This window comes from Myxocyprinus asiaticus, chromosome 40 (assembly GCF_019703515.2).
Source record: "Myxocyprinus asiaticus isolate MX2 ecotype Aquarium Trade chromosome 40, UBuf_Myxa_2, whole genome shotgun sequence".
NCBI classification, from domain to species: domain Eukaryota; kingdom Metazoa; phylum Chordata; class Actinopteri; order Cypriniformes; family Catostomidae; genus Myxocyprinus; species Myxocyprinus asiaticus.
Window position 1 is genome coordinate 7307524 of NC_059383.1, and position 11846 is coordinate 7319369.

Genomic DNA, 11846 nt, shown 5'->3' on the forward strand with positions numbered 1-11846 from the left:
GTTTATTGACTGCATTGTATTAATTATTAATTGATATTACTGCATAAATAAACTTTTGTTTATATTACAAAGAGAAGTGTTTTGGTTTGTTTTGCATACGCCTGTGTCACGCTGACGGGATGTCAGTGCTCGGATTCAAACCTTCATTCATTGTTTTTTTCCCCGAAAATCGATATTCTTCGGATGTCGATTTTCCTAAGAAAACAATCTAATATTGAGACTGTTTTAATATCTCGGTTATTAGTCCCTGATTCCAGGGTGGTGCCCCGTCAATGTTAATCCTTATTAATATTCTATTGATTTTTGATAATTTATAATTATCTTTGATGACTGAATTTGAATGATCAATAAGCTAGTGTTAATTTTAATGTTTCATCGATGTTAACAATTAACGATTATCTTTGATAAGTGTTGATTTTAAAGGATTAAAAAAAGCTAACATTGATTCTCATCAATGTTCTATTGATTTTAATAATTAATAATTATCTTTGATAATTATTAATTATTTCTAATAACCAAACTTGCTCCTAAACGTAGCACACTACATTTACTGGAGTCCCATATGAGGTTTTAATGAGTTAGATCCAATTAATTAATTTAAATATTGATTAATAACTACAGAAATAATTATTAATTATTTCTGATAGTAACACTGATCTAAACAACCAGTAAAGCCCTACAAATGGTAAACAAACTCAATAAAAAATGCCATTACAGTTTTTGCGGCCACTTTAATGTGTCAATCCAATAAATTAAACTATGAGAGTAGTGTTCTCAGAACTGTGCAATAAAAACAGATAAATCATTTGAGAAGTTGGCAAGCCAGACTGTTACACAAACAATAACATGAATATGCAGAATACTAATTACATGGATTTTTTTTTTTAAACAATCAAGCCAGATGAAAACAGAAAGTATAATTTTGCATCACATGAAAGGTCTATTTACATTAATATACACAAAAAGGCTACTGAAATTCAGTCAAAGAATGTATGTTTACAATTAAGTGAGGTGTGGTTATCAGTTACATAATCATAATCAACTGTTGGAAGAATCATCAGCTAATGGAAGATTTAACAAAGTCCAGATCAACATTCTGTTTTTAATGTGTTTTCATAATGATGGGGTATGTCTGTAAAAAGCCTTAGTGCACGAGTTCCAGCTGATTAGATGCAAAAGGTAAGACTCCACTGACATAATACGCAATACCCAGTGAGAGCAGAGCTATGACGAGGAGCAGCAGGAGAACTCTCCAAAAACCAAGATCTTCTACAAACTCCTGCCAAGTCGTCCGGAAGCTGGACAGCACACCATCACTGTGATGTAAGTGTGGATTGAGAAGAGAGTGGCTCTCCATGGCACTGCATCAGATAAAAACAGCACGTAATGAGTTACGACACTTTCACAGATAAATTCAAAGTATCTTGAAAGACAATTTTTTCCAAAGATTTTACCATCAACCTCTTACAATGAATCACAGACAATGGATATGCTTATAATGGAATACTAGCATACTACTTACTGTGCAATGTAAACTGAAAGTATTTAAATAGAGCTGAGAGTACTACTGTACACTCTTATTGGTAGCTGAAACCACAATCAGATTGGTCAAAATATTTCATAAATAAACACAAAAGGCAGGGGATGTGTCAGATTTTATGAATGACAGGCATTTCACTTCAGTACAAATCTACATATCTTTGTTGAGGGGGCAAATGTTATAAATGGTCCTAAATGTAATCATCATCTTCTTTCGGCTGCTCCCGTTACGGGTCGCCACAGCGGACCAACCGTGATCCGCATATTTGACTTGGCACTGGTTTTACGCCAGATAAAATGGTCCTAAATGTAATAAAGGCTCTAAATGTAATACAGTTTGGTCCTAAATGCAAATACTTTTGGTCCTGTTATAGCATTAAGTACCTGATGTTATTACATTTAGGGCCTTAATTACATTTAGGACCAAATGTTATTACATTTAGTGCATTTACTACATTTAAAACCAAAATTATAATTTTTTTAGAGACTTTACTACATTTAATACCTGATGTTATTACATTTAGGGCATTTATTACATTTAGAACCAAAAGTTATTAAATTTATGTCCTTTATTACATTGGTTCTAAATGTAAAAAAAAAGGCTCTAACATTTTTGGTCCTAAATTTCATTACATTTATGACCATCACATTTAGGACCAAAAGTTATTACATTTATGACCTTTATTACATTTATGACCATCGCATTTAGAACCAAAATGTATTACATTTATGACCTTTATTACATTTATGACCGTAGATGTAATAAACACACTTAATGAAATAACCGTTGGTTCTCGATGTAATAAATGCTCTAAACATTTTTGGTCCTGAATGTTTTTTACATTTTGTACCTTTAACTACATTTAGGACTAGATGTTACAATACTACATTTAAGATCATTTATTATCTTTGTTCCAACAGCTTGAACGTTTAATTTTCGGGTGCATTTTTAGAGTTATTTGAAACAAGGTATTTTAAAACTCACCTCTCATTCTCAGCCATGTGCATCTTTTCCAGGCTAGAATGGGAGCTGCGGTTGAAGCCCTTCACTTCCTGTTCCTCCAGACCCTCCAGCAGATGGAGTGCATCCTTATTCACTCCACGTCTCTTGGCCAGCACCAGCGGAGTTGCTCCATTGTGATTACTGCTCAGATTTAAAAAAAAAAAAAAGTCTTGCATGAAGCATGGACTTCAACAAAACAGTCAAATGTTTTTATCATCATTGTGCAAGACACTTAACAGGGAAGACTGTCCCATTAAGATGTGCACTGTAAGCCACTTTGAATAAATGCTTCAGCTACCATTGTTCTATGGAAATATGCCATGATATGCCATTTGTGTTATAGGGCTGTCAATTGGGAAGAGAAACTAAATTTGAATTTTTACCGTAAAAATGTTCTAAATTCAAATTAATTTTTTTTTTAAATTGACATAATTTCCTTAGTCCACAAGAGGGTGCATTGAATACGTATAACCATACAGCACCATGTTATATTATTGCAAAGAACATTCCTGGCTGTTAAAAAAAAAACATTTGCATAAAACAAATACATTTTTACTCGGTTCATATTCTCAAATTTCAAAAAGTAAAAAGTGGGGAAACGCTTCAATAGGCAGTTCTGTGTCAAAATGGTGTTACACTTGCACTGGTGCCACAGTATATATACAGTTGTGCTCAAAAGTTTGCATTCCCTTGGAGAATTGGTAATATATGTACCATTTTTTTAATTTTATTTTTTCCCCTTTTTCTCCCAATTTGGAATGCCCAATTCCCAATGTGCTTTTAAGTCCTCGTGGTCGTGTAGTAATTCGCCTCAGTAGTGATTGGCGGAGGACGAATCCCAGTTGCCTCCGCATCTGAGATAGTCAACCCGCGCATCTTATTACGTGGCTTGTTGAGCGCGTTGCTACGGAGACATAGACGTGGAAAAAAAAAGAATTTCACTGTATATATGCAAAATGTATAATGTGTGACAGAATAAAGGCTTCTTCTTCTTTTTCTTATAGTGCAAGAATGCAATCAGTCTGAAGTCATAGCCAGTGCTTGGCACACATCCAAAATTCAAATGCGCAGTTTTAGCATTCAAATGTGCGTATTTTTCTTAAATTTGATGAATATTCAAATTTTTATTTGACAGCCCTATTGTTATTTGATAGATTTTTAAAAAAAATTTTTTTATTAACATTTTTATTGATTCATAAATTAACACACACAAAAAAAACATTATATATATATATATATATTGAATCAATAACTTTACACATTAAACCCCCATTATATCCCCTCCCCCTACCAAACTCCCACCCTGACCCCCCCACGAACACCTCTGTGGTCAATAGAATATAGACACACACACAGAAAACACACACACACACACACACACAAAAGAAAATACAATAATCATATATAATAAAAATAAAAAATAAATAAAAATAAAGTCCCTCCTCGAGATTCCCCCAAAAATGCTAAGTAATTGCCCCATTTTTTATTGTAAAAATCCCTAACTCCCATCCTTCTGCTCGACCCCTCCTCGAAGGCAGCCACCCTCCCCATCTCCGTGCACCACTCTGGGAACGAGGGTGCTCCATCCGACTTCCAACTCCTCAAAATAACCTGCCTACCAATCATCACACTGGTCAAAATCCAGTCCTTCATGTATTTATCCTCCAAATCCATGACCTCCCCATCTCCCAAAATACAGAGTCTGGGGCAGAACGAGACCTGAGTGCCCAACACATCACACACAAAACTTTGCACCTTCAGCAAAAATTCTTGGATCTTACGACACCCCCAAAAAACATGGGTGGTGTCTCCATCTTCAGAATGGCATCGCCAGCAGATGGGTGTGTCCTTAAGACCAAGCCTATACAATCTAGAGGGGGTCCAATAAAATCTATGTAAAATCTTGAATTGCATAAGGCGAACCCTTGCATCTCTAGATGCAGACTTGACATTTTTTAGAATCCTAGCCCACACTCCATCCTCCAAAACCAAATTTAAATCTTCCTCCCATAATCTTCTGAGAGAATTTAAAGCTCCGTCCCCCAGACTCTGAATTAGCAGGGAGTAATACACTGATGCCTCATGACCTTTTCCAAAAGCAGCAATCACCACTCCCAGAGTATCTGCTGCTTTAGGGGGGTACGTGCTACTCCCAAAAACAGTGCAGAGCAGGTGGCGCAGCTGTAAATACTTATAAAATTGAGATCTGAGAATCCCAAAATGTTGAATCAAATTTTCAAAAGATCTCAATACTCCACTCTCATATAGGTCACCAAGTGTGTACAGGGAGAGACTGTAGTAGGTAGTTGAATTTTGGAATACAATTCATTTTAATAACATTAACCTTCCCAATCATAGATATATGTAATGAAACCCACCTACCCACATCACTCGAAAACCTTTTTATTAAAGGATCAAAATGAACTCTAACTAAATCATACATATTTTCTGGGAATAAAATACCCAAATACTTAATGCCCTGTTTGGGCCATTGAAAGGCGCCCGGTTGAAAAGCCGTTACTGGACAGTATGCAGTCAGAGCTAAAGCTTCAGATTTAGACCAAATAACACTGTATCCCGATAATTTTGAAAAGGAATTGATAATTCTGTGGAGGCAAGGCATAGATCTAGTGGGGTCGGAAATTAATAATAAAATATCATCTGCGTAAAGCAGAAGCTTATGCGCCACACCTCCCGCGTCACCCTTGGAAAATCATCCTCCTTTCTTATCACGGCTGCTAAAGGTTCCAGGGCAAGACAGAACAATAATGGGGAAAGAGGGCAACCCTGCCAAGTGCCCCTATCCAGAGTAAAATAATCTGAAATTAATCCATTTGTTTGTAACGCCACTACCGGGTGTCTATAAAGTAACTTAATCCATCCAATAAAAGTATTCCCGAACCCATATATTTCCAAAATCTTAAAAAGTTAATCCCATTCTACCATATCAAACGCCTTTTCGGCATCAAGTGAGATGGCAGCAACTGGGGTCTGATCATTCACCACTGACCACGTGATATTAATAAAACTCCTGGTGTTATCAGAAGAGCTGCGGCCCTGAATAAACCCCACCTGATCTATATGTATAAGAGATGTCATAACTTTACTTAATCGGTTAGCCAGAATTTGCCAACATTTTTACATCTAGCTGGATCAGGGAGATTGGACGGTAACTTTTACATTCGCTTGGATCTTTGTCCTTTTTAAGAATCAGACTGATCCGGGCTTGTGTCATGGTTGGCGGAAGCTTTCCATTCTTTAATGATTCCGTATAAACTTCTAACAAAAGTGGAGCCAGTTCTGTAGCATAAGATCTAAAAAAATTCAGCGGCAAAACCATCTGGCCCCGGAGCCTTGCCAGTAGGTAGGGCCTTATTTTACCTCGCCAAGCTCCTCCAAGGTCATCTCAGAATCAAGAGAATTTTTTTGCTCAGTCGTCAGTTTAGGGAGATCTAATGGTTCCACAAAATTTCTAATATCTTCATCAGTAGACGAAAACGTGGAACTATAAAGATCAAGATAGAATTCTTTAAAAGCATTATTAATATCAATGGCCAAGGTAAATATTTCACCACCAGCAGATCTCACTGAGAGAATGGTAGAAAAAGACTCTCTCTGCTCTATATATCTAGCCAAAAGCTTCCCCGCTTTGTCACCCGACTCTCTTGCCCTGATTAACCAAAACTCCACTTTCCGCGACAAAATTGTATTATATCTGTATTTCAAACAGGTCAATTCTCTGAGGCCATCAGACGACATTTGGTGCTTCAGCTCAGCCTCAGCAATTTTAATACTCCCTTCCAACTCCATGAGCTCTCGTGCCTTGGATTTTTTGGTGAATGAGGCATACTGTATGATCCGACCCCTAAGAACCGCCATAAATGCCTCCCAAGCCACGTCCACAGAGGACACTGAGAACCAGTTGGTCTCCATATAAAATTGATTTCAGTCTTTAACATTTGTTGGAAATCAGGATTTTGCAAAAGGGATACATTAAGACGCCAACTATATGATTTCTTTTTCTCCGTAAGTGGCAACACCTCTAAACTCACCAGGGCGTGATCTGAGACTAAGATGTTTCCAATTGAGCACTCAACAACAGATGAAATGAGGGACTTAGATATAAAAAATTTAAAAAATCTATTCTAGAATAAATCTTATGGACCGATGAAAACAAATGTATAGTCCCTACCAGATGGGTTCAAAAGTCTCCAAATATCTGCAAAACCAAGATTTTTACACATCCTGTGAAGCGTCAATGTTGCTCTAGGGGGCTTACTCACTTTTGCTTCACTATGATCAAGGACTGAGTCCATCAACAGATTGAAGTCTCCTCCCAATATTACATCATGACAGGTGCCAGCGGCTAGCAACATCCCTTCAAGATCTATAAAAAAGCCTTGATCATCAGTGTTAGGTGCGTAAATATTAGCCAAAATCAACCTTTGCCCCTGAATTTCTCCTAAAACAATAATGACACTTCCTATTTTATCTTTAATCTGTTTGAGAAATTTGAATTGTAGATGTTTACTTATCAGTGTAGTGACTCCCTTGCTCTTACTTGAGCCAGCACTAAAGAAAACACATCCACCCCATATCTTCCCAAATTTTTTTTGCTTCCTGCGGGGAAAGATGTGTTTCTTGAAGAAACACTATATCATATTTTTTACACTTAAGAAAAGAAATGACCTTCCTTCTTTTTATGGTGTGCCCCAACCCATTCACATTCCACGTGGAGAGAGACAATCCACTCATATTAACAATTGACATATTGATATAATAGAAAAAATAAATTGTGTGTCAAAAACAAGATTATAAAGATCACATTCCCCATTAGAGCAACAATAAAACCCTGAACTTCCCCCCGAACAAAACAAACAGAAAAAAAGAAAAACGTGCGCATTAACCCCACGCAAGACAATCCCTCTAAACACAAATGGTCCATGTATGCATGCGAGAACCCCCGCGACAACTTTGCCATCGGATTGTTCAAGTCCGGTGCTTCTGCACAAATTTTGTGAGGCAAAATTACATACCAGAAAATACTTTGTAAAACAGACCCCAGCAAACAGGCAGAATAAACACAAAAAACATGTAGATGAATTCACAGAACTGTCTTGAAGGTGTGTTCCTCCACAAAACAAACTCCAGCTGATATAAAGCCGTTAAGTTTCCTCGGACAGACAAACAATTGTTCAGTAAGCCGGCCGTTATGAGTGCAGCAGATGACGTAATCATTCTAATGTCCCTTAAAAATACTCCACAAAAACAAACTCCAGCCGCTAGGTGGAACCAGCACGAAAAGAAACAAAACAGACATCCCAGTTCCTCGGATGATCAAGGGCCAAACTCACTCGGAGGCCGCATAAAAAAGTACATCATGACTTACTCAGCCCGTCAACTTTATAAAAGACGTCCATTATGTGAGCATGGAGATATTTTGTGGTTATCCATAGCGTTCATTCTCAATCCGGCCGGGAATTTCAGTGTAAAATCTTCCGTCAATGCAAAAGTTTCTTGAAGAAGTCATGCCACAAAACAAACTCCAGCAGCTAGGCAGAGCCAACGCAAAAAGAAACATTAAAACAAAAATGGTGCCCAGCTTCCTCAGACAATCAAGTCACTGAACAGCGAGTCAGTCCACTAATATAAGAAACATCAAATTACAATGTATTTATAAAGGAGAGTGCCTGTTTGGGATATGTACATACTTTGCTGCTGTCCCTGGTGTCTATTCTCAGTTTGGCCGGAAACATCAGTGCAAAAGCAATCTTCCGTTGATGTAAGAGTTTCTTACATTCCTTGAACTGATCGCGTTTCTCTCTGGTCGAACTCGCAAAGTACGGGAACAAGAAAATATTGTGACTCTTCCAAGAAAGCTTTCCTTTGCTCCTCGCCTGGTGCAACACAAGATCTTTATCGGATGATCTCAGAAATTTGGCCAGAACTGATCGAGGCCTGTCTCCCTCACAGATCTGCGAGCTGGGACTCTGTGAGCTCGCTCGATTTCCAGTTTATGGCCTGTTATGTCAAGCAGACTCGGGAAGAGCTCGTCCAGGAATTTCACCATATCTCTGCCCTCTTCATGCTCAGGAATTCCAACAATTCGTATGTTATTCCTTCGGTTCATGTTTTTGAAATATTCAAGTTTTTCCAAAATGTGTTCCAAGTCTGTTTTGGATGCGGGTAGATTAGCGGATAATTCCCTATCTGATGCTTCCAGATAATCGATTCGTTTCTCAACATCTGTGACTCTTGTGACCAGCTCAGAGAATTTTGTTTCCATCGCTGTAATCGATCGACGTATTACAGCGAGATCCTCCAAGTCAGCAACAACCTTCGTCAATATCACCGAGATGTTGGACAGTTGACGCTGGATTTCATCTCCCGACGTGCCATCCAAATCGAGTCCCCGGCTCGCAGTCCCGTCAGAGGCCTCAGCTTGAACACGTAAGTGTCTTTTAATGTCTCCAGAGTCTGAGGATTTTGACTTCTTTGCCATGTTTACCTCAAAGAGCAAATATGTAACTGGGTGTATCGAATCTCACCGAATTAAACATGAAAATAATTACAAACTAACAAAATGCGCAGAGCTAATCGCTCACACATCTGCTTCTCGCATGGCGTCCAGAAATGTGTTATTTGATATATTTAATAATTTCACTATTATTCTAACATGTGAAATATAGTAATAATAAAGACTGAGTAGGCGTGTCTAAACATTTGACCTTGGAATAGCATGTACTGTAAATACCATGGTACACTGCCTGGCCAAAACAAAAAGGTTGCTGTTTGGATTTAAATAAGCAGATACTTAAGAGCCTATGATTGGATCATTATTGCAGTTGATTAATATGTTTCAGCTGGCAACAATTCTTTTAACCCTTACTGATGCAGTGTGTAGCTTCTCATTTCTTAAACAACCATTTCGGAAGACGTATCCCGTGGTCATGGAAAAGATGTTACTGTGTTTCAGAAGGGGCAAATTATTGGCCTGCATCAAGCAAAGAAAACAAATAAGGAGATTGCTGAAAATCACTGGAATTGGGTTAAGTACTGTCTAACGCATTATTAAAACCTGGAAGGATAGTGGTGAACCGTCAGCTTTGCAGAAGAAATGTGGTCAGAAAAAAATCTTGAATGATCGTGATTGGAGATCACTAAAACGCTTGAAATCACATTGTAAATAAATCGACAGTAGAACTCATCTATGTTTCATAGTGAATGTAAGAGCATTTCCACACGCATGATGCGACGAGAACTTACAGGATTGGGACTAAACATTGTGTGACCACAAGAAAGCCACTTGTTAGTGAGGCTAATCGAAAAAAACAACAACTTCAATTTGTTAGGGTGCATAAAGTTTGGACTGTGGAGCAATGGAAAAGATCATGTGATCTAACGAGTCCTATTCCAAAGCAATGGGCACGTCAGGGTAAGAAGGGAAGCATATGAAGTGATTCACCCATCATGCATAGTACCCACTGAACAAGCCTCAGGAGGCAGTGTTATGATCTGGGGTTACTTCAATTGGTCAGGTCTAGGCTCAGCAACGTGATGCACCAATAAAATGAAGTCAGCTGAATACCTGAATGTACTGAATGACCAGGTTATCCCATCAATGGATTTTTTCTTCCCTAACGGCATGGGCATATTCCAGGACGACAATACCAAGATTAATCAGGCTCAAATTGTGAATGAGTGGTACAGGGAACATGAGGAATCATTTTCACACATGAATTGGCCACCACAGAGTCCTGACCTTAACCCCATTGAAAGTCTTTGGGATGTGCTGGAGAAGACTTTACAGTGTGGTCCGACTCTCCTGTCTTCAATACAAGATCTCGGCCAAAAATTAATGCAACTCTGGATGGAAATAAATGTTGTGACATTGCATAAGGTTGTCGAAACAATGCAATGATGAATGCGTACCGTAATCAAAGCTAAAGACGGTCCAACTAAATATTAGAGTATGCGACTTATTTTTTAGCCAGGCAGTGTACATAAATATGGCAATCATTCAGTACCATTGTATATATATCAAAGTACCATGTAATTACCATCTGATTTCATCACCAATGGGAAAAAAAGACACTGACCAGATGTCAATCTTGAGGCCGTTGGACACCAGGAACTGGATGGTGTCTACATGGCCACACATGTGCAGTGCTGTGTTGCCCTGTGAGTCAGTGGCAAGCAGATCAGCTCCGAACTTGTGCAGTAGGCGGCAGATCTCCACGTTACCCCGAGCAGCGGCCAGGTGCAGTCCAGTTCGTCCACGGCAGTCCCGGGTGTTTGGGTCGAAACCAGACTCAAGCAGGAGTTTGGCGTGGGCCAGATCCCCATCAATACAGGCCTGCAGCAGTGGCACGGTGGTCTGAAGCGAGTCGTTGACGAAGACATACGACATTTTGCACTTGGTATCTGAGGTTTAAAACTGAAAATCATGAATTTGCTAGTTGACATGACATATCACATTACTGACAGCGGTATCATTCAGTGTGACAAGCTACAATGTATTTAAAGCCATTTTATACATTTAAATACATAGACATTTTCTAATAGGTTTTTATCATTATGCATGTTTTTATGACTGCATATATAATTTAAATACTACAAGGAATATTTTTATTTCTAAAAAATTATTTGTCTCCTCACAGGAGGACTTTTGAAGAGAACTGCAAGTGAAAATGGCAAAATTGTTATTCAATTTATTGATTAAAATTATGGTAAAAGAAATGGTGCCCAGTAAAAGCATCTAAAATATTTATTTACCCCATTTACATTTAAATATTAAGCTAAAATCTTAAATAAAATTGTTAAACTACTACTTTAAAGATAATTGGCAAGCCTTGCTTTGTGAATGTTTCACAAAGCAAACACGGATAACGTTTCTAAAATTTAGATAAATAGAAGAGTAGTACAGCTATTAAATTACAATAGAGATTTAGATTGCATAACAATGTAAATAAATAACAGCTAGCGTGCTAGCCAGGCTAGTATAAATCAACGAGAAAACAGACAAGACCGCGATCAATAAAGCACCGAATTACATCCTTTACAAGACAGTAGATGGATGATCAATACCTTAGAGTGATTTATCAAATGTATCTCATAAAATCTGCTGCTTTCCGACCCTCTGTTTTTGGCTGCTTCGAGAAAAGTGAAAACAAATGACGTACACAGATAGAGAAAGAAAAAACTACAAACCCCAGCATACCATGCAATGTTTTGATGACGTCAGACATCTCTTCGCTAGAACTGGTAAATGTAGTTTTTTTTGACGTTGTGAAATAAGTTGGCG

General features: G+C 38.1%; 1 protein-coding gene across 2 annotated transcripts; it reads right to left on the minus strand.

Annotated features, from left to right (window-relative positions):
• Nucleotides 1–711: 711 nt before the first annotated feature.
• Nucleotides 712–11748, minus strand: LOC127430442 (ankyrin repeat domain-containing protein 46-like). Of its 2 annotated transcripts, none has more exons than XM_051680205.1 (4): nt 11630–11748; nt 10642–10966; nt 2525–2683; nt 712–1361 (listed from the first exon to the last, which is right to left on the minus strand). In XM_051680205.1, exons 2-4 carry the CDS (start codon nt 10950–10952, stop codon nt 1145–1147), a joined length of 687 nt encoding a protein of 228 aa, XP_051536165.1. In that variant the 5' UTR covers nt 10953–10966; nt 11630–11748; the 3' UTR covers nt 712–1144. The 2 variants fall into 2 exon arrangements, with proteins under 2 accessions (XP_051536165.1, XP_051536166.1); XM_051680206.1 differs by having other exon boundaries at nt 10642–10979; nt 11630–11746.
• Nucleotides 11749–11846: the final 98 nt, after the last annotated feature.

Excerpts from the sequence above, each read along its gene's own strand:
- LOC127430442 (XM_051680205.1), bottom strand. The coding sequence starts at position 10,952 with ATGTCGTATGTCTTCGTCAACGACTCGCTTCAGACCACCGTGCCACTG. Across the intron at positions 2,684-10,641 it reads GGCCTCAAGATTGACATCTG|TAATCACAATGGAGCAACTC; the intron begins GTCAGTGTCTTT and ends AAATCTGAGCAG. Across the intron at positions 1,362-2,524 it reads CACATGGCTGAGAATGAGAG|TGCCATGGAGAGCCACTCTC; the intron begins GTGAGTTTTAAA and ends TATCTGATGCAG.